This window comes from Pezoporus occidentalis, unplaced genomic scaffold (genome assembly GCF_034315485.1).
Source record: "Pezoporus occidentalis ecotype Australia unplaced genomic scaffold, CSIRO_AGI_Poc_V1 ctg12, whole genome shotgun sequence".
Taxonomy (NCBI): Eukaryota; Metazoa; Chordata; class Aves; order Psittaciformes; family Psittacidae; genus Pezoporus; species Pezoporus occidentalis.
Genome location: NW_026912994.1, coordinates 752,495 through 776,288, shown reverse-complemented (window position 1 = coordinate 776,288; position 23,794 = coordinate 752,495). Strand labels below are relative to the sequence as shown.

The following is a 23,794-nucleotide window of genomic DNA, read 5'->3' as shown; positions in this document are numbered from 1 at the left end:
ATTCAAAAGTCCCTGAACTAATGGAATTTTTTTCTTCCCTGTTCTGACCTGAAAAAACCAAGAGAGCAGTGCAAGCAAACCTGTCGGACCTGGCTGGCTGTTTCACTGCTGTTGAATAGGAAGCTGTTGGTGCTTCTTTTGGAGTCTTGTTTTAGAGTCCTACCACTGTCTATGTAGGTAGCTTTTTTTTTTTTTTTCTCCCTGAAAAAACCCTGTTTTCCCATGAGCATAATGGCTTTTTAATTGGGGTGAAGCTGGTGCTGGATTTGAGCTGAGTTAAAGACTGGATTATGTCCCTGGAAAAGCATTTTCTGGTGACTCTTCTCTTTCCCTTCAGAATTTAGTCTAGATGACTGGCGTTCTTGCTGGAGAGCACCAGCAACTGCAGGCTTGCTCCTGACTGAAAACTCACAGGTATTATGGGCTGGAGAGTGGCCTGATGGGGATGGTTACAGCGGTCTCTGCAGAAAGAGGCTGCTGTACCGTGCTGCCAGCAGCATCCAGCAGTCTCCAGTCATCTTTCAGCCCTTCCGATTCCAGATCTGCTGAGGTCTGGCTGACCCTTGCTCAGCAGCCACCCCAGGTGAGGTGTGGTTTGACTGAAGCCAGGGCAATTCATGACAATTCAACTCTTCTGCAAAACCAGTCCCTTGGATCCCTTTTTTGTGGATCCGGTGTGTTCCTTCGCATGCAGCAAGCAGGGCTACACAGGCAATGGGGAGCTGCCTGGTGAGTTGTGGTTTAACTTCTCTTCACTAACTCCAGGGACCTGAATTGAGCAGGGATGTGATAAAACCTGTGATTTCTTTGGAAATCTGTCGAGGGGATGACACTAACTGCTAGTGTTTTGTCTAACACAGTACAGACAATACTTCTCTCAGTACAGTTTGGTGCTAGTTGCCAGTATGTCGCTTTATTTCTTAGTTTTCAAACAAAGAAGGAGGCCGCTTCTGACGGATGCGTGCAAGAGGTGTTGGCAAAAGAGATGGGACTGGCAAACCTTCATTTTCAACAAGACACCCAACAGCTAAAAATCTACTTGATTACCATGTGTTTCATTGAGCTACTTTGTATATTGTGACTTGTTTTTGTCTTTTCAACTGTGCATATTTGAATAGGGACAGTGGAAATGATGGATCATTATTATACTATAAATAAAACATTATCCAGGTTACGCTAGTCAGCAGAGCATAAAACAAATAGCAAATTCTCATGTCCTTGAATTAACAGAAAGCAGCACAGGATGCTGATGTGCACTGAACACCTTTGCCTAGCTGCTATGAGAGTTTTTCCAGTGGTATCGGGATTATTCAGGGGTTTGGTCTTTTAGCACTGCCTCGTAAATCCTCCCTAAAAAGAAAATGTAGCGACCCTGGGGAGCTCACAGCAAACAATGCTCGGCTTTTTGCCTTTTTCCTGCCTTGCTTACTGCCGTAGCAGCTGCTTGATGTAAGAGCCTGGGAATTGCCACAGGCAGCAAGGCCAGGGAAGTGCCCTGGCTCCCAGTGCAACATCGCAGCACTGCAATGATGGGAGAGGCCGAGGAGCTTGCAGCAGGGTCCAACCACAGGCAATGAGATGAAGAGGCTCCCGATCCAAGGCATGAAATTCTTGAGGGGAAAAGGGAAAGAACCCCCCCAAACTAAGTTAGTTCCCTGCTCCAGTTGAAATGACTAAAAAAGCTAGCACTCATGTGCATGTGGTTCCTACAGCACTGTGCTGCCTCAAGCATGAGTGCCGATGCTTATGTGAATTAGCTTTTTATTGGGACTTTTTATATTTATATCCATGGGATGGGAAAAGCAATAGGAAGTGTATTTAGTAAGGAGTTTAAATGCATATTGCATTTGCTATGCATGCATGCACAACTATACTGTTGAGATTTGGATTAAATTGAAGATGTATATTAAACTGAAACATGTATATTAAAAACTTTCAGATTAAGTTGCTGTGGTTATAAGTCATTATTGTCCACTTGGGACACTTCCAGAAAATGGTATTTAATCTTCCAGATTTTTACTTTAAAATCCTTTGAGTAAGAGTCGTGTGAGGAAGAATCCCTGAAACTTGTCTAAAATAAGTCACCTGTTCCACAGGAAAATGGTGGGGGGTTGTTTTGTTGATTGGTTTTGGTGGTTGTTTTTTTCTAATGGCCTATTCTGTGTGAAATTAATTCAAATTTAATTCTGTTTACATGGGCAGTGTAAAATTTGACCTTATGAAGTCTGTCCCTTCTATTCATTACATTGTATTCTGCTTACGTGCGAGTAACTTCTTTAATCTGATTTTGACTGCAGTCAAGATTGTGTTTTTTTTGCAGTGTTTTTCTTAAAATTGATCAGAAAAAAGCATTCCAGGTTGGGGGTTTCTTAAGCTTAAGGTATTGTGATAGGAAAAAAGTGTGGTGGTGAGGAGGAGAAGGAGCAAGCCTTGGTACCAAACCCCTCCTGCTGTAGCTGCGTAGCCCCTGCCTTGTGCCGGGGCTTGGAGCAAGGTGCAAGCTTCTCCCATTGCCTCTGCTCCAAGTGCTGGAAAACTGGTCAGATACTGCTGCCGAGGTTAAGCTCTCCCTGGGAAAACATTCGGACTATGCTAAAGCACCCACTAAGTCTCCAAAGGCAGCCCCTCCTTCCTGTGCGCCATTGCCTTTGCAGCCTCAGCAAACCTCAGCTTTTGCTGAACTGTTTCGGGTTTGCTGGGTGCGGAGGGACCCAAGCACATTTGGTGGTGGTGGCTCCTCTGTCAGGAGGTTTGGGAGCAGGAAACTCCTTGGTGGGACTTAGGTGCAAACGATGACAGCTCTTCCCAGTGCTCTGCTGGAAGATGGGTCCAGGTTCACCATCTCCTGCTGTAGAGGGCTCTGTTTCTCTGCTGCCGCCCATACCCAACACTGCTCCAGTGGTTTGGCACCAGCCTGAGCCTCACTTGAAGAGCCTGAGAATTGTTTTAAGTCAAAAGCTGCCAGGTGGATGCATGTTGTTTTCCTGTTCAAGAAGCTCAGTGTTAAACCTGTTAAAATACTTGGCCCTTGATCACTAGAAGCCTTTCCATGTGGATCCCCAGATAGCCCAGGCTCTCTGGGTGTTTACAGAGTGGTGTTTGCTCAAGGCCCTGGTTTGTCTTCCTGAGGTCTGGAAAGCTCAACCTGGGATGTGGCTGGGCTTCAGTGAGGGGATGTCTGTGCCGGAGGATGATAACTTGGAGCAAGGGCTGAATCAGCAGCGTGCTGCTGCCTCTCCCAGCGTTTCCTAATTTAGACTAACCCCTTCACTTGTAATGCACCCTGCACAATTACTAAACAGTTTGTGACTTTGTCAAAACATGTACTTAATTTGTCAAATATGAAATGCTATTGAACCTACTCTGCCTAGGCTTGTAGCACAGTGCACTTAGCGCATACTTAATCTCCTAGAAAAACAAATGGGGAAAAATGTTACAGTGCCTTAGTTTTACTTTGTCTTTAATACATATATACATGTGTGCATATGTATATGCACACAGCATTTAAGAAAAAACATTAAAAATCAAGTATGCCACGAGCAAGTGCCAGATTTAGCAAACTCTCTTTATTTACATACAAATACATGTACACATGTATTCTGTATATGTACACATATTTAAGAGTATATACATACATAATTTCCACATTCTCTACAATAAACAGCATGTAGGGTTTTCTTTTAATTGCCTACAGTTCTGAGTAAAAACAGATGGCAATAAAACCATGGCTTACAGCTAAATTACAAAAGCACCAACCACTGAACTCATTGCAATAAATCCGAGCTTATATACAGCCAGGACGAGGGCACACTATACAGAATACAAAGTAGACTATCTTGTAGGAATTGATAGTAACAGACAAACTAAAAACCAGCATTTAGACCAAGACAGACTCTGTATGAAATAAGATGACGGAAAACATTTAGATTATTGATCAAACTAAACCACACATTTAGATTTGTCACCTAAAGAGAAAAACAGATTAGCCAGTTACTCATCTATTTTTAATAGTAATTAATTAATTAATTATTTCTTTTGTATGAGTCTTTACCAAGGAAATCAGAGTTAATATCACAAGTGAGTCCTCCCATGCTGTCACAGGCATTTCTGGGTGTGCACCACTTAAATGGAGTATTTTAATAATCCTTCAGCTGTATGTAATACTGAATATTTTTATACTGATAGTAATTGTCTGATATGTGCTTTAGGAGGTGAAGGTGCACAGACTGTTGTTTTTTCTGTTTACTTGTCGTTGCTTATATTTTGATTTAATTGCAATGCAACGCTAAGGAAGACAACTGGATGCCATTAAGCAGAAAGCTTGTCGCTGTTTGGATATTGCCCTTACGCTGTGATGTATTATCCTTGCTGCAACGCAGTGCTAAGAGGGCTAGACAGCAAAATAATTGCTTCCTGTACATGGAAACCAGTCCCTGCCATAATTTTCAGACTTAAACAGAGATTCTCTTTTTCCAAGGTAAGTGTATTCTCTATTACTGCAACACTTGTACTGGTGTAAATGTAAACAGTGGAGAAGAATCGAAATCGAAACGAAATTGTGGAGAAGATTTCGAAACGAATCGAAACAGTGGAGAAGAATCACCAGAGGTGATGCACACCAAACCTGCACACCTGGTGGGTCTGATAAACTAAAGCTCATCAATGTCTAACTACATCATTGCACATCCACAGGTAAGAAGGCTGAAGGAAGAACTACCCACTCTTCAATTAATACGTACAACTACTGCAACTCATAAAAATGCAGATTCCTTTCCTTTTTTTGTCCCAGAAATAGCACTTTCTCCTAGTATTTGGACTTGATTCCTTGAGCCCTGTGTAACATTCTTTATTAACTTAGTGGGAGATCTGTTTATTTGGATTTTGTATATAAGCATGTGAGAGTCTGCTTCATCATTTCTTCTTTATGTCATCATCTGATGTCCCCAGTGAGAAACAGGATCCAATACAAGTAAAAGACATCTCTGCCATCAAGTCTAGTTTACAAAACTGGTTTTCAAGATCAATGTTCATGACAGACAGAATTCTGTTTGAATTTTGTCGTGGGTCTGCCTGGTAGTTCCCTTATTAATGAGGAGAGCCAAAATGCAAGAGTCTCAAAGGAAAATGACTACTGATCTACGATACAGCACAAACACCACTACAGTTTTTAAGGATTTTTTAACCTGTTAGGAAAGCATGTTCTTGTCCAAAAGGTTAATGGAAATGCGTATTTTTGAGTGATGCTGTATCTCTAGTTACCCACAACCGCATCAGCCAGAAGACAAGTACGGAGTCTCACTATGGTAATTATAATCAGGACAGACCTTTTGCACCAGTTTGTAATCTACGCTGTAGAAAGCAATGTAGATGCAGATAACTTTAAAGGGTTTGGAACACAACCAGGAGACATGGCTTTGAGTCTGCTCTTGGTAGCAGATCTTTGAAGGATCAAAATTGCACAAGGCAGTTTTTTTAGCGCGGTCTGTTTTTTCATACTCGATTCGGCAGTTGAAGGACTTGGATTCCTTGGTCTCCAGTGTTGACTGTGGAGATGATTCAAACTCAACCACCTTGGAAGGTGGCACGAGGCTTACAGAAACATTTCCTAAACCTGTGGAGTTATGTCGGAAATAAACACTGAAGGTCCCATTGCCATGATCGACAATCTTCCCTGTGATGAGGAGGTTCAGCTTAACAGTTTTGATGTTAGAGTGGAAGTCGCCCCATCCGAACATTTTCTTGAATTTCCCAGTTTTTACTATAGGTCTGCGTTTAGTTCGTGTGAGGGATTCCTGAACCTCTGTGATATTGGACAACCAATCCCAGAAGTTTTCTATACTGTCCGAGTAGGACACCTGGCCATGTTTCAGTACTGGAGATGGCTTAACAAACAGGCGTAAAGGATTGATGATCCTGGAATGGACCACGTTGTCAACGAGTGTCTCTGCAGCATCCTTGTCTTCCCAGTCCAGCACATCTGTGGCTTGTACGACTCGATTAGTGTCACAAAATACCTGTTTCAAAGCAGAAAGAAAGAGTTGTATAAAACTATCAAGATACTAGAGGAGCCATTAATACTTATTTTTACACCAGCAGCATCTGAACTAGTCCAGCACCATCTTCTGCCCCATGAAAGCTCAAGAACTTTACTCAAAATAGCTGACAGAAGATGCAAAAAGCTCAGCAGGAGCTGTCCACTGGCACAAATGGATAAATCTCTGGACAGGTTGCAGGCTGTGATGTGCAGGAGCAGACATCCTCTGTTTGCACATTTGTTAAATAGAAAGATGCTCACAGAAGCAGGAAAATCTGAAAGCAAAGTGGCACCTCTGCTGAGAGATGGGAGTGAAACAGATCCAGCAGCATTTCCCATTCCCCTTTTCTTTTTCTCTTCTCTTAACCTGTCAACTGGTTTAAGTTTAAAATCCTGCCTTGCTCAGTTGCTTCTGGTGTTGCATTTGTGTACTAAACTTTTTATAGTACTTTTGTCTTTCCTGGTGTTGCCTCTTCCATTTTTCCCAACTTAACATGCCCATTTGTACTTTAATTTGAGACTGACATCAAAGGTAATCATATTTTTGGTGTCTTGGCTTCAGTTGCTAAGCTGCCTGCATTTAGCCAGGCCCAGCCTTCAAGAAGCTCTGAGCAATCCCAGCCATATCACATATCTCACTATTCAGAAATGTGACGAGACCAAGCTAAGTCTGATACAAAATTGTCTGTAATCGGAAAGCAAGTAATTACTTCTGGTAGCAATAGAACAGCGTCAGATTTCAGAGTGAAACATTGAAACTAAACAGCAGACTTCCAATTTAAGGTAGAGAGACACTGCTTGTGTATGTTCTTCCTGCATGCTGGGGGAGTCCTGTTGAAAATGCAGAATGCTCAGGAGGTCAGAAGCAGAATCCATATTTCAGTAGGCTAGAAATGACCATATAACTTTTCCTGTTTAATTCCTTTAAGGGTTGACTGTAAGTTTCGGATAATGGCTTTTCAGGATTTGCACTCTTCAGGACTGCCTTACGCTATCATCCTAATGTATAGAGAAAAACTTTTTCAGCTGCAATTATTCTTACAAAATGTGTGAAGAGAATAAAAAGGCACTTAAAATGGAAAGAATGCACTGCTCTCATCCTCAGTGAGAAATTGCTGCTGCCTCTTCCTCCTGGCCAAATGCTGCTCTCACTTCATCATCCATCTTGCAGTGCCAGGATCTGGATAGAGGGCTTCCAGTATCGCTGCCACACAGGATGAAGCTTTCACTATCCAGCAGGCAACCACAGCAGGATTACAGGGTTGAAGCTTGCCTAAAGCAATCAAAATGTTGAGTGCTGATGCTGGGTGGGATGTGCTACCTGTCTCACTGGGGAAACTGCAATGCTGGGCTTGCTTTTCCCTCCACTACTCATCCAAAGGGGTCTTTTATGCCTTTAGTTCCTAGCAGTATTCAGCTTCTAGAATATTCTGTTTCTATGATCTTTAATTTTTAGTTTCAACATCGGCAAAGATCAGAAGCTCTGAAGGGCTTATTCCTCACTGGGGCCTATTCTCTAGCAATAGGCTCTACTCCAGCGCCCAAACCCACTTGCCATGTTGTCCTTTTTCATCATCCCTAACCCAGTAATTAAGATTGGATGTTGAAAGGTGGCCATTGCAGCAATGTTCACAACTTGAATGCTGAGAAAGGTGGCCATCACCATTACTATTGCTAAATAAATCTACAGCTGGGTCGAAATGCAGGGGTCAGGAGTGTTTCTGCAGAAGTACAGTATTTTCTTCTTCAGATTAGGAAGGGGGGAAGAACAGACAACAGCGATCACTCTCAGCCTGAGACCCTGTATGTCAACTTTCTGCCTCTATGCTACATTTTTTATGGCTGAGCTATGAACCCAGGAAAATAGGAGATTCTAATGGAAACAGTGACAGATGCTTATCTGTACCAGCACAAATAGCGCTGTCATAACGATGCTGGGGGAAGCATCATTTCTGCTGTGATGGAAAGCTCCTGGTGAAGCAATGTCATGTTTATGCGTGGGTCTTCAGCCACTTTTAAGCCTGCTCCCAATCTCAGAATCAGTGGGGTGATGCTGAGAACAGCTGGCCATCACCACTGCCAGCAAAATAACTCCCCTGCCACAGAGAAGTGTCCCTGTTCAGATGAAACAAGAACTGATGCACATGTTTGCCCATCCTCCACCTCAAAACTGACCTGAGGCCTTTAGAAGCATGGAAGAGGCTTTGCTGCTGTGTTTCTAGATTGCAGCTGGGACCAGGGGCCTGGCAGTGCTGAAATACCAGAAACTTTTCCCTGTGTTTGCATGGCTAAAGCATCTGCTACTTAAAATGCTAATGACCACCCAAAACTGTGGGCACGGGTGGTTGGTGCTGCTGTTAGCAACTGAGTTGGAGGGAACTGCCATTGGAAATTTTAAGTAGGAATACCTAGAAAAGAAGCCACTTGGTTCACAGGAGCTTCTAACTTTGCTGGTGTCCACACCCAGTTCTGACTGCTCTCTGGCAAGGGCACAGGGACACGCACAGGTCCTTCTGCGCTACTTCTGCAATGTTTACTGAAATCCGTGCAATGGCTCTTTGGTATTTCTTCTCTCTCCTTTTACAAAGCGACCTAGAGGGCAAAGAGTCATGTGCTGCTGGTAATACTCAATGTATGTCTCTTCAGGGGGCCTTCAGTCCAAATGAGATAGCAGAGTATTGCTTTTTGAACTGCTTTTTTCAGAAGACTCTGATACAAAAAGAAGAAATATGTAGGTGTAAGGTTTGGGATGGCTGAAGGGTGGGAAATACTAATGTATGCTAAAACCAGGTGCGTTTGTCACATTGATAATGTGTTAGGGCACAATTATTTCAAAACCATGATGGTGGAATTGCAGAGTTGCATCACACTAAACTACTACTTTTAATTATTTATGTGTTACACTGAATGAGATGTAATCATAAGATAATGAAACAGAGCTACAGCAACGGGGACTATTTCATGTGGCAATGAAACAGCTTTCATAATATGGGAACATTAAATCATTAATATATTCAATTATTTGCCTTTAACACCTAGGCAGCAATCACTAACTACTGCTGAGAGATGTACCTGACACTTGACCTGAGCCATCCTTTCCTTCCTCCTCCTTGAAATAGTTTGTAGACTGCAGGATTCTCCAATCTCGCTCAGAATTAACTGTCTTCATCCAACTTCTTGTTTCACTGATTTCAGTATCGGCAGGAGCTTCAGAGGCTGACAGAGTTGTCAGCTCCATGGGCTGCAGGGAAGGGGACTGGGCAGGGTGGCACATTTGTTGTGTTTTGCAAATGTTCAGTACTAAGGTGTCTAACAAAGGCCCTCCTGGCTCTGCTCAGTGGCCAGCGCAGGAGCAGGAATGAGGGGGCATTGTTCAGAAATGTGAATAATACTTATGCTATTTTAATGTAAAATCTTTTTTGTGCATGTGCAGGAACTTGGGTTTTTCTCCTATTTTGAATAAAGCTTTCTGCACTATAAGAGAACCAAACTCTTAATGCTTAATTTTCCTCTATACATCACAAAGGCCCTTCCTTCGCTTGACAGCAGGTTTTTGCTGTTAGCAAGGATGGGCCGATGCTCTTTTGTTCAGCTGTTTATTCACACTGGTTAGCAATTTCTAGGCAATAAAAAAATCTGTATTGAAAGAATGCAGCACATGCTGGAAAAAATTACTTCCTCAGCATCTTCCCATTTCACTATAATGCTTCCCTATAGTGGAAAATACTGCTTGTAGGGTATCTGAAAAAATACTAGCTTAGGGAAGTTAGCATATACATTTAAATAGATGGCTATTGCTGCAGTTCTCTGCTGCACCTGCATTTCCCATTCCCTCCAAACCATCAATTTCCAAACAGAAGCAAACACCTAATCTTTTTCTGTATTACACAGGCTGTAAAATGTCACCTGGATACTCTAAAATTTCCATTAGACTGTAGATATCTTCCAGTAAGAAACATAATCTTGGACCAGCCAAGATGCACAGAATACACTGCATGGCTTAGTGTTTCTTTTTGCTATGTTAACCACAAGAGCAGCTCAAACCAAAGCATGATGTGCTTTATATTCATGGAGTTTTAAACTTCAAGTCACTTGTTTTTCCCTGTGCACTTCTCTGAAAGATGCTTTTCAAGAACTCTCTCTCCATGAATGATCCTGACCATGGCAGAGCAGCACAGGGTTAAATAACATTCCCTGTCAACTGTTTCTGAGAAATGAGCCCGTGTTGATGTGACACTGGAATCAGTAAATGCTGCAGTTTTTTCTACGTGCCCAGATAAATTTGGGGTTGTCTGGAACTTGCTGGGCAAAGCAGGTGTGCAGGAGTTCATCATTTTGATGCTTTGAGATTTTTACCTAGGTTATTCACCAATCACCACAATCATTCCTATAGCTTCACCCTGCCAGGAATCATTTAAAAACTCTTCGTAATTAGCTAAAATAAATAGGTCTGTTGGGATAAACAGCTCTGAAGCACCTCTTGGCCACTCTCTGGTGAGTGTTTTATCCCACTGACAGAGAGGAAAGGGTGGTAGGAAGGAGGTGGTACTCAGTAACTTCCTCCCACCCCCAGTTTCACCAGTGATAAACCCAAAATGAGGGAGGCTTCCAGCGATCCCCTCACTCAGCTACTTCCATCCCTTAGGCTGTAGCTCATGGTTTATACTCGTGTCACTGCTGCAGCAGCACAGGGCGCTTTGCAGGCTTCCTCGTGTCATCTCAGAATCTCCCTGGCCGCCATAATGCAGCATCACTGAGTGGCTGCACAAAACCTCAGTTTGAAGGGGGTGGGGAGGGAAGAGAAATAGTTCTGCTTTATCCGGTTGAAAATTCAACTATTTCAACACATTTATCATATTTGAAATAATTTATGTCTTGACAGGCCTTACCAGTTTTGCAAAGCACACACATTAACCAGATAGATAGATACAATGATCTCATATTAGCTTTTTCAGCATCTCACAGTGGAGCCCAGAAAGATTAATAAAAACTCAGCCCATCATCAATTAAATGGAAAACCACAAAATTATGTTCCATTATAGCCTTTTTATTTTTTTCAAGAAAATGCTGATGGGTTCTAATAATTCATCACAACAAGCTGAGCTTGAACTTTACTGATTATTAACTATGTTTTTCCCAAAGGCAGAGGCCATGATCGGTTTTATGGCAGCAGATGTGGTCGCTGTCAGGAATGCTTCAAGGAATTCGGGAATTAAGCATCTTTTTTCAACAAGACTGTAGAGAAGAGCCATGTCTGTTCCATCTAGTCACAGACTTATTTTTCAGGATGGTATAAGCCCATGTGCTTTCATAATTGTCAGGTGGATTAGCTTGCATTTATCATCACAGCTTTTGCTAGGAATGAAAGCTGTGAATTAACAACTTAAGCTGCCATGCAGAAACATCCTTAAGGATGCCTCGATCTTCAGCTGCCTAAACACACGCTCAGGTTTCTGCTTGTGAATTTTTGATTTTTAATCCCTTCTCCCAACTATTCTGCTGGGAAGATTTTGGATTCCCCTTCAGAAAACAAAGCTGCACAGGTCAGCTTGCCCCAGGAAACAAGATTTTGCTTTGCACTGAATCACAACTCTTTCATTTCCAGACAGCTTCTGGAATTTGCACTGCTTTCTCCTCCTCCTGACTTCACAATCAGCTACAGCTCCCATACAACTACCCCTGTGCCAGTGTGAAGGGCTAGTTCATGTTGCCAACAGAAAGCTGCATTAAGTGAAAACTGAGTGTGTACTCTGCTTTGTACTCAGCATGTAACATCCTGCCACAGACTGCAGTTTGTGTTTCTTCTCAGAAGGTGTATTTTAAATTACCTAAGTACAGAGGAGTTGATAGAAGCTGCTTATTAGAAACTGGTTTTCTAAGTTAAGAAGTGTACGTGAGCACCTGCCAATGGTGCTCCCCCAGTCCTGTCGATGCGCATTACCTACGTGGCAGCCGGTCTGACCCATGGGGAGCCCATGAGCCATCATGTGGCATTTAATCCACCAAGCACTGAGCTGGTGGGAAGGAATCGAGTGAGCAGGGATTTCCTTTTGTCAGTTTTCAGAAACAAAAGAAATGACAGAAGACAGCTGGTGGTTGAGAGCGGGGTCTCTGCTCCATGTGGCTCTGGAAGCGGTGTCTGCGGTTTGCACCATGGGAGAAAGCAGGGGTGCAAGAAGTACACCGGCAGAAGCGGGACCTGAATATTACTGAAAGTCCTGCTGTCAGCTTTATTGGTTAAGCAACCCCAGTTTCATTACGCATTTGTCAAAAGCCGGGAATTAATTATTTCTTCATGTAAATGAAGAGACTCCACAGAAATCGCTGTCACCATTTACCCATGCTGATGGTGGGATGTGAATATTCAGAAGAGGCTGAATGTTGTAACTGAGGATGCCCTTGCTCTCCAGGAACCCAAACCACTTTTCTAGACTTGTACAACCCCTCCCTTGCTAAACTGTAAATAAATAAACACCAGCAAGTTGTTGTGACCAGCTTCCTCCCTCCTGTGGGCGATAACTGAAACACTGGTGCAAAGATAAAATTAAGTACATCATAAATTCAGAGTTCACCTGCTTGATTCTTCTCTCATTTTAGAATGGATTATAAAGAGGGACTATGGGGATCAGCACCCTGATTTCAGCAAAGATAGATACCCTTTACCTGGGGGAAACAGCAGAGCAGGGAGTGGACTGCCATAGGCACAGATCGGCATAGCTGGACGACAGCAGAGCACAGACTTCTGAAAATCTCCCAGTCATGTCAGGGATGCTGCAATTTGGGAAGTTTTAAAGGCTCATACAGCTATTGCTACTGTCTTTCGCTCAGGAAAGGTGGACAGAAATCCCCTGTTCAATAGCTAATAAAACTGGATTGCTTTAACAATTTTGTCCTGTCTCTTACAGTTAAAACTAAAATGACAAGCTGCTTCAGCAGAAAAAAAACTCATGATTGAACCTTGCAGCCCATTAAATTTTCTGCTTGTAAATGAATCCTACAGAGAAATTGCAGAGGGATGCTGTACTAGCATCCCCGCCAACAGAAGGGAAGTGATCGGTGCTCTACCACATCCTGCTATCAGTGACTAGTGATAAGGCTTCCTCCATAGCCACTGCTCTTCAGCATCAAGGGGAAAGGGTCCGAGTGGCACGACAGGAAAGTGACAGAAAAAAAATGAGGAATGGCAGGCTGCAACTGCGTCAATCTTTTAATTGTGAATATTAATACTTGTCTGAAAGCCAACTAATACTGCTAAACACAAGTACACGCTTAAATACCTGAAAGAGACACAACAATAAGGGTATGCCTGAAGCTTTCTCTCACTTTTTAGCTTTTTGCCTTTCAGGAGTTTCAGACTGTCACAGAAGGTAAGTCAGAAAACATAAACTGGAAACATGAAAGCCAATGTGCGACTCAGCACTGTTTTTCGTCCCTATAATGTGGCAAGTTGCTCTTCCGCTCTCACGGTAGGAGTGCAGGAAGCTAATGAAGTGTGGCTCCTGGCATACTGCTGACAGGTGCTTCGCCATTTTTCCTCAAAAGATCTGACAGAGAACGATCTCTGTCTACATCTGTACACAACTAAGGGCTAGGGAAGGCAACAGGTAGAAATCTTTACTTTAATGAGCATGTGAGATGATAACATCCAAATAACCCACAGACAAAAATAGAAATCGAAAATGAAGGGGTATTTTGGGAGAAGTTTCAACTCAGGATGTGATTTCATTGCACAGTTTTAAACAAAACAGGTATTTCAAACTCAGTACTGTATTTTACAGAAAGATAAAAATCACTTTAAAATCCTCCAATTTGCGTGAGAAAGCAAAACAGTATTTTACAAATACAGCACTTCAGCAAAGAAACAAAACTGGGGAGGAAGAAGGAGTAAAAATTAGAAGTAAAGCCTGCAAAGATTTCCTTTTTCACGAACGAAAGTATATATGTGCTGCCTTTTCACACAACCCTAGTAAGTAGTTTTAAGTTATATCTGAGGTGTTCCCTCCAGCCTCAACTGGATAAATTGTTTAGAACACAGCTAGCTTTTAAATTTTATCCATGCATTGAACTGATCTACCTTTTTGCTGAGAACAGAAAATGCGTTCTGAGAAACGCTTCTTGCCAAAAAATGTGCACCACAGCCATTCTTGAAGACTTAACCTCTTTCTACTTGTTTGGGTTTTGCCCCCTAACTCTGAAATAAGATCTTTGAGATAAAAAATAGGGAACCCATTTGTACATCTGTAGAGGAATGACTCTTACAATTTTGTCTGAAACTACTATGTAGTTTTTCTCTTTGCTATGTATGATGATCCTAGCTCTTCTTGAAGGGTGGAGAAGTAACATAAATGTAAACCATTCTGTGAATGACCTGAAAACAAAATGTCTTGTACAAAAAACATCAAATTCAGTTATGATAGATACAGAAAGCTTATATATATATAAAATAAATAAACAAATACAGATACATTAAATGTTCAAGAAGAATTTTTGGTTTATAACAGGACAGGACAAGGAAATGCTGCCAAGGAGTGGACTGGTGATCCACCTGACTGGCTACATGATGTCTTGAACTGTGTTAAGAGATCAACTGTCCTTCAGCAAATAAAATAAAAAGATTGTTGAGTCTACGACAGTACTGAAATGACCTAGCTAGGCGGGACTTCTGAAGGACTTCTGCTGACAGATGGCTAAAAGCTGAACTCTGACTTCAAAAAATCAGTGTGCATTTATTTCAAGAGTAGTTTCGAACCTTGGTAACTGGAAGGGAGAAGATGAAACCTAAGCTGACCATGTGGGTTCCTGATGGAGCAAGTCCAGAGGAGGCCATGAAGATGCTCTGAGGGCTGAAGCACCTCTCCTACGGAGACAGGCTGAGAGAGCTGGGGCTGTTCAGCCTGGAGAAGAGAATGCTCTGGGGAGACCTCTGAGCAGCTTACAGTACCTAAAGGGGCCTACAAGAAATCTGGAGAGGGCCTTTGCACAAAGGAAAGTAAGACGAGGACAAGGGGGGGAATAGCTTTAAACTGAAGGAGGAGAGATTTAGATTAGATATTAGAAAGAAGTTCTTCCCTGTGAGGGTGATGAAGCACTGGCACAGGTTCCCCAGAGAAGCTGTGGATGCCCCATCCCTGGCAGTGTCTAAGGCCAGGGTGGACGGAGCTTTGAGCAACCTGGTCTAGTGAAAGTTGTCCCTGCTCATGGCAGGTGGTTGGAACTAGATGGTTTTTAATGTCCCTTCCAACCCAAAACCATTCTGTCATTCTCTGGTGGCCTGTGTCTTCCGGCTGTCCAAGTGCATCTCAAGGCTGTGGTGGGGTTGAAATGGCTTTTGGCTGAGGTCTTCAAGCAGGTACCTCTAGCTATTTGGTTCTCCTCCCTACACAACCCTCTCCCTTCCCTTGAAATTCAGGCTGCACTCTTGCAATCTGTTTTGCACTGAGCTTCACTGGTGCTATATGGACACACGTATTCTCTTCTAGGACTGAGACTTCTGCTTTTAGGATGAAGATCTGGCACTTGTTTTTAGAAGACATTCCTGTTCACCTGAAAAGCTTGTGAGATGTCCCAGATGTTTTCAATCCCCACTGAAGTCACTGTGCCACTTGCAGACACTGCCCATAGAATCATTTTGTTTGGAAAAGACCTTTTAAGATCAAGTCCAACTGTAAACATGACGCTACCAAGTCCCACTAAACCACATCCCTCGGAACAGCGACAGCTTGCAGGACCAAGACCTGAACAAGCCTCCTCTTACCAAAAATTGAAATGGGAACGCTCAACTCCTTTGCCAAGGCAGCACCTGCTGACCACCCGTCTGTTGAACTTTACAGTTAATAATTTTCTCTCCTGCTTATTTCTTTAATGCCTGGGAGATTTCACTTTACATTTGCTGAGATCAGTTCATTAAAATACTAATTTCAAACTGTAATTATCTGTTGGTGAGTATCGTCGGTTGAACCAGCAGTACCACTGATACGCTCTCAGTTTGCAGGAGAGTTCACAGATGCTCCTCAGGTCCCTCGAAGCTCCTATCAGGAGTCATGCTGCTACAAGCCAGCTTGCAAGAATTTTTTTGGGGGGTTAATGTTTTAAGAATCATATTTAACCATTAAGACTATTTTATGTGGTAGGGAAAAACCATTAACAGATAACTGCTGTATCTGTTAGAAATGAACCTGGTTTTACTGAAGTTGTCATCAAGGTTTTGAATGCCTTATAAATTTTAAATTAAAAATCAATTACTGAACAGCTCTTAATCTCCTCTATGGAGCTGATTCATTTTTGGATGTGAACTCCAAGACCCTTAGTGACCTCCCTCCGTGCTAAATACGACACAGCAAAAGCTGATTTTTCTATCTTCCTACTCATGTGCCATTATTCAATTTTTTACTGCATTATGAAGAAGAGAGTTTTAATAATCGAGCCAGATTAAAGGAATAAAAGGATGCTTCTGGCAAGTTAGAGAGAAACTGAATTTCTAGCAGATTTCAAGCTCTGTATTATTACAACGCGTAAGAGATGATTAACAAAGAAAAATATTACAGTTATCTACTCCCTTTGAGAGTCTAACTAATGAACCTCTAACAGCTGCTGTTGAAAAATCAGTAACACCATCGCTATCAATTCCAAGACAAAGCACAGCTGACAGATGTTTGAAGTGATAGATCAGACTGCTCAAGGATTAAAATAACAAGCCCCAAATGGCCTTTAAAAGACAAAGGTGCTTCAGCAAACTATTTTCAAACACTTTGGATACTGTCAAAAGTTAGATCACTGAAACAATTATCTTGCAAAACAGTAATGACCAAAGTAATATGTTATGAAAAATCTAGCAATGGTGATACTTGAGCCAAGTTTCTGAAAAGAATGGGGGTTTACAGTCCTTTGTGCTTTGAATGGCAGAACTGAGAATACTGTGCTGCCCTTCATATTACTCCTGGGAATAAGTTATGAAAAGTACGCACTGGCTTGAAGCATAAAATGTAACTGAATTGCATTCTTGTACATTCTAATTAATCCTACTTTAAAGCAAGAAGTTACATTTTAATAGGCAATGAACACCATTATTTAAATAAGGCATAAGATCTTTGTGTTGCTTCACTGCAGGCTGAATCCCCTAACAACCTGTTACTAACGTGATAGAGATGAAGAGCCCATTCCTGGAAGATACCTTCTGCCTTTAATCGGGGATGACTGTAGCAAGAGGAGAACAAGCTGAACAAATTCCAAGTTTCTGGATTTTATCTCATCTCTCTCTGTTAAGTGCATCTTGTCAGAGGATGCAGGATTCTGCTGGGTCAGGAGGAAATGCTCACTTTAAAGAATAAAAAAATGCAGCTTTTTTCCTGGCATGTACCTGGCTCAGACAGGGACCCATGGGAGTGACGGCAGGACACGCTGTGTGGCTGCAGTGCTGTGCAGGGCCAAGCTGAGCTGCCATGTCCCTGGCTAACTGCAGTTTAACCATTTAGGAATACTACGGAGTTCAGCGTGCAAAGCTCCTGGTTGAAAAGAGCTGCCACAAGTGCTTTCTGTGCTGACATCCTGGGAAACCTGTGGCCACCCCAAGTCCCTCGGCAATACCCTTCTGCTAAAGATTCTGTTAACTGGGGTTATTCAGGGACTCTTCATGATGCCTCTTGAACCCTCCTAGTATTTGAAGAACATGTGTGGATGTATCCAAGAGTCCATCAGCAGGGATAAGGGGCACTGACTAATAATCTCAACTTCAAACCTTTCTCCCTGAAAACACATTCCATCATTTATTTCAAGCATGATGTTCTTTCTTGGAAATCCTACATCGCACGTGCATTTCTGTTAGTGCACCAGAAAGGAGAAAGTCAGCCCCAAGCCGTGTTTGTAGCATGTCCCCAAGAAAAATATTTCTGCTTAAAAGCTTTGTGATAGAAACACATGGGAATTACAAGAGCATTCCAGACTGCAACTGATACACAGGAAAAGGTGACCTCCCACTCCACAAGAAATGCTATGCGCTGAGGGGTGAGGGCAGGGGTACAAATGCTGTGGATGAGGCTGCTTCAGAAGAGCGGCAGGGAGATGTAAGGATCACACAATGGGGAGAAGCTCCTCCACCTGCATCTCTTCAGCGTAGCGGAGGCCCTCTGGGAAAAGCCTGGCTAGCGCTGGGGTGAGCACCTTCCCAGGACTGTGCAGAACAGTCATCCCCTGCTAGGGGTAGTGGGCAGCCCCTTCTCGCTGCCTTTCCCCACCTGCTCTGGCTGAGATAATGCCGCTGCATTGATTCAGGAGGAAGACAAGGTTGCAGTTTGTCTTCCTCCCCACCACTCAGCCGGGTGTGGGGGCTGGAAGCTGCCTGCTCTCGCCCCTGCCAGAGGAGCAGTGGCGTGCTGGCTCAACAGTGTCCCTCCTCCCCGCAGTATGTGTAGCAGATCACTGCAGTTCCCTAAATTAAATTAAAATCTCTTTTCTTTTCAAACCACTTAGCATGAGGTTGCACACTGGGGCACTTCGAGACTTTTTACTGCTGCCTACACACATGCACGCATGCTGCTTTCCTAAATGAATTACTCTCTTAAAGAAGAGAAAATCATTGACTGAAGCTGCCTTCTTATTAAGTTTTAAGGTGAAACAATATTAGCCTTTGCCTAGCAGCAGCCAGCCATGCCTGCAGCCATTGTGCACTGCATAATGGTATAGTAACAGTGACTTCATACTGTAAGGTCCTATTGAAACCCAATTTTAATCCCTTTTAATTTATTCAGACATCTTTTATGTCCCTGAGAAGAGGAAAAACAGAATTCTTTTCAGCCTGAATTTGTTTGTGCTTTGAAGATTTGGGGAACAGTTTGAGATTAGTTGGTCAAATGTTTTCTAAATTAAAAGCTTTCTAAAACAGAAGCATTTTCCTTAGCATTGTTCTTAAATAGAAAACCTTGTGTTTTTTTTGATTGATTTTTAAAACAGACAAATAAATCAGAATTACTCATATTCTAGACCAGTGGTAGGTATAGATAAATGATACTTCCAAAATGAAATTATAGGTTTGACACACTCTAAAAATGACAAGGTAAAAATTTGAAATCCAGTCACTGCATAAGTTTTAACAGGTCTTAATTATAAGCTGGCAAGTCATCTGATATAATAAATCCATGACTTGGGTTTAAAAAAAGGAGAAGAGATGAGTTTGATACCTAATTTGACTGGAAGAATGTCACAACACGTGCCTGTCTTGTTCACTTTCCATAATTTACTGAGATATTTAATATCTAAGATCTTTGCACATGCACTGTAAGAACAGAAAGAGGATCTGAAGAAAGACAGAATTACATCAGATGAAAATGTTGCATTCTAGCACAATAGGAGTTAATACAAATTGCTGTCATTTGAGCATAAAATATACTTTCAAACCTATTTGCTCCGCATATGCCTTATCTGTATCAAACAAAAAAGGGAATACATTCAACACATCTTTATATCTTTCAATCTTTCTTTCACTGTGAATTACTGTGCACATAACCCGAAGTATTAATTTGGTCTTATCCCACCATGAATTTGATGCATTTCAATTGGCATATAAAGAATAACATTTTCAGGTTGTATGAAAGAACTGTACTAGCAGGGTACTTGCAGCTAGTGAAACAAGCACCAAAAGCACACAAATCACCCACGGGTGAACTGGGGGCAGGGGAAATGGGACTCTTGCATACAGCTTTTAAGGCACACACGTCCAAAATGTATACCCTAGAAAATGTACAATCCTAGAAACAAAATATCTCTTTGGATGTTTACTAAAAGTGTTTTAGAGGAAAGGCGGTATGAAAGCATAACTGTATGAAGTTTTTGCTTTGTTAGCATGAATAATGCAAACTGGAATGCAAATATCAGGGGATACATGTGCTGTAATAGCCAACTGGATCCCAAACCTCTGGCTGCAAAACCTGGGAAGGCCTGAACACGATGAGGTCAGTTTATGTAAGTATCCAACGAGAAAGCTCAGCTCTATTGACTTGTCTTTCTCAGAGTACACATTTTTTTCCTCCTAAAGTTTAGGTAACATCTACATTATCCCCATTCCTCTCTGCCTTTGATTCTCTTCCCTACTCCTGGACCTGACCATGCATGATAACAAAACCAAAATGCTCCTTTTGCACCTCAGGATTCGAATTTCTTTAGGGACTTTTTCAGTTGACCATAGTCTTGCCCTCCCTATCACATAATGAATTTGCTTCCAAAATGGAGTTTGCTAATTTAATATTTACTCTGAAAAAAGCCACTCTATGGTAATCAGTTCTCGCCACTTCTTAAGTGAACAAATCAGTTCAGAAGAATCATAATTGCAAGTAAGCCTTACAGGTCACTGCATAGTTCATGTACTATCTGAAAAGGTTTAAGTACAAAACAAGGTCTTTTCCATTAAACAGCCAAATTCTGAGTTTGCGTAAGAAACCTAACCACAATTTATGAATGGGTTTGGGACTGAATGTTAACAAGTGGCATGAAAAATCTCTAAATCCAACAAACCGGGGTTAGGAAGAATGGGCTGTTAAAGCAAAGGATATGAGATGTGGAGCTGATAAGCAGAAGGTTCAAGAACTGGTGATGTGTAGGTGAAGTCAGGCTTAAGAAGCCATTCATTCCTTCTTGTTTCTGATTTCATAGAGAATGTGTAGATCAAAGAAGGAAGCAAACCAAAAATGTATCTGCTGCCTAGACCAAAGTCGGTAATAAGAATATAACAAACAAAAAAATTAGATCTGTTGTAAATGAACTGCCTCCTGTAGATACAAAAGGTGGTTCTACAGAAACAGGAAATAACCCCTTGTATTAAAATTGAATGTGTTGCCCTGTGTGATGAATTTCAGAGATTTTCTGAAGTCTATAAGTATGTATGTGCATGAATGAATCTGTAATAAGAATGTGATATTATCCATCTCTGAGGCCAATAAACTGTGTTACATCAATTAACATTTCAACTAATGATACCTATGAAAGTGCCAGTTGCTTGTGAAGAACCATTTCAGGAAGGGCTTGTCTGTCCTACCTGGCCACAATGCTGCAGAGATAAGGATTAAGGCAGCACAGCCCCATGCCAGATCCCTGTATGGATCACCCACCAGTACATACTTAACCCAGACAAAGCATGACCACCAAATTAGCCAGAGTATATGCACAGTAGTTTGCTATGGATTTTGGTTCAGAAATTTGTAAATAAATCAGGTTCATCTGTTCTTCTGTGCTGGGGTTGAAGCAGGGAACCTTCCAGCTCCTGTTTGAGGTATAGCAGTTTCTTCCATCCACAAGCCGTGTACAGAGGAAAGCAGGATGGCTGGACTCACAGTGAGAAACAAGAATTGTTAACACCTACATTCAGAGAACAAGAATCTCAAATACACTACGTCACCGAACAGAGTTGCTATTTCCAAATCATGCTCCAGAAATACCTTGGCAGATCTCTGTCCAGCCAGCAAAGGGCAACACCTCATTAGTGTAGATCAGATGTATCTGGCTCATGTTCAACTTTGCTTAGGACTCAGCTGAATTTCAGAAAAAATTCCGACAGCTGAATATGGATCAAAATGTCTAAACAATTTTGAAGTGCGCTTCATTTTGCTCAATACTCAGGAAGAGATGCTTTCTCCAGGGTGCCAACAGCATGCTTCACTTAGCTGCTTTTTCTGCTTTCATCTTCATGGTCACTATTTAGGATAAATGTAGCACAGACTGGAGGGAGAAGGCAAAGTTGCTACACTGCTGGTTTGCTCTTCTCTCTGCTCTGGGATGCTTCTTTCTTGGCCTCGTAGCCAGACTGTGATGCTCCCACCACTATTCCTCTATTCTCAAGGTATGAGAGCTGCTCCTGCTCAGATCTGGATTTGGGAACAGGGGCTTGGCTGAACACCAAAGATTCCCTGCTTGCTGTATTCCTCTTCGCTGCCATCCCACCTGGTGCTGTACACTGGGAGCACGTCACTAATACCAGGCTTTGCATTAAGGACAGCCAGTCTCCTCTTGTGTGTCCTGGCTTATCACAGAAACCCTCTTCTTCCCCCCGTTGGTGAACAGGCATTCAGGTATGCACACACAAAATTAAGAGAAAACATTCAATTTGGAAGAATGTAAACACTTAAAGGCCAGATATAGCCTGATGTTCTACTTTTAGAGACCTTTGATTTCCTGTATGTTAAGTCCAGAGCTAAGGATACTATACTTACGCCATTTTTTGTAATAAGCATCTTGCATGACTGTATGAGGAAAACATTCCCTACCAGAAATTAGACCTATGCAGCCATCCATGAGTTTCATCACAAAGTAACTGGAAAGCATGTTGGCTGCAGATTCAGCTTCTCCTGTCCCATAGCTACAGGCTAGACTCATGCAAATAACTGAAATGTGTGATCATGACAAAATTATAACACCAGGTAGTCCTGACAGAAGGTACACCAATGCAGCTCAAGAATAGCTAACAACTGCCTTTAGTTTTAATTATTTTTATTACATGATAAATGAATGGACAAGATACATGGGGCTTTTATTGCTCTACCCGTAGCTCAAACCAAGTATCTCTTACTGTTTGCTGTGGCTAATATTACAATTAAACCTTGGTATACAGACTCAGATTTTATAAAAACACACCCCCTTCTCAGGGGTGTTCTTACAGAACCATTCTTTTTCTGGTTTCCTCCACGCCAATATGCTTTACAGAGCAAACAGACAGAGGGAATCAAATCACACAATCTACAAAAGGAGTGAAGGACCTTACTTGCTCCCAGTAGTGAAGGAACGTAGTGTTAAGACTTGAAACTCGTTTCCTATTTTTTGTGTTCGTAATATAGTCTCTAAACAGTGCATTATCTCACATACCAGATGTGCAGCAGTATCTAGGTACAACAGGGTGCAATAAGTATGGAATTTCAGCCCTATTTCTTCTTTTATGTTTTAAGTAAAATCCTTACTCTGATTTTAATTTTTTATCTTGTTTTCTGTGTGCTTTGAGGGGTGGGAGAGATGTGGGCAGTTGGCATTCAATTACAGGAATGGAAAAATAAATTATCTAGGACTCAGAACGTCTTAAGTAAACAGCACAAGAGAAATCAACATCTAAACCTCTAACTTCATTTAAACTGGTGTAAAACTACAGTACAGAAACAATTTGTGCTGATGTGATTAACTCCACTTAAGTGTAATTTGCCTGCAAGACTCTTGGCTAACACATCAAGCTGCATCTGGAACCAAAATAAATTGGAAAGATCTTGAAAGTTATTTGAACCACTGTCAAATACTATTCTGAAAATACTGTTTGTATGTTAAGTAATTTGAACACATTTCAATAAATAAGTCCATTACTTTCATATTACTAATAAGTTCACCAATAAAAATCCTAGTAATATAAAAAAAAAAATACTGTTGTGTCTCAGCTGAGAGGTGGTAACCTCGTAAAGCAGTCAGCGTTGCAAGAGCATGCTTTCCATATATATAAGTAGTCATCCTGGAAATAGAAGAAATAAAGCTTTGCACCAGGATGACTATAAAACTTGGATACAGCGTGCTAATTTTCTGGTATGTTAATAGTATTTGGGAGTTGGAAGGTGGGAGTTTCAGCAAGGGAAAAGCGAGACCACAGTGAGGGAAAATGAGCTTTAATCATCAAGCCACATTTTTGTCTTGCTGTTTCTCCAGGAAGGCCCCTTTAGCTGCAAGGAATCACTGAGTGCTCTTTGGATTCAAAGGAAACTCCTTGCTGGTTTCTGTGGGCTTCCACTGGGGCCCACTGCCTAAACA

The 23,794-nt window shown here is 41.8% G+C and overlaps 1 protein-coding gene across 1 annotated transcript in view; it reads right to left on the bottom strand.

Moving 5' to 3' along the window:
• Nucleotides 1-5,127: 5,127 nt before the first annotated feature.
• The window catches only part of NXPH2 (neurexophilin 2), a 37,623-nt gene continuing 18,956 nt past the window's right edge, over nt 5,128-23,794 (bottom strand). Inside the window, exon 2 of the mRNA XM_062605410.1 lies at nt 5,128-6,014. Coding sequence (XP_062461394.1) covers nt 5,271-6,014 — 744 coding nt within the window. The 3' untranslated portion in view covers nt 5,128-5,270. The remainder of the gene's footprint in view (nt 6,015-23,794) is intronic.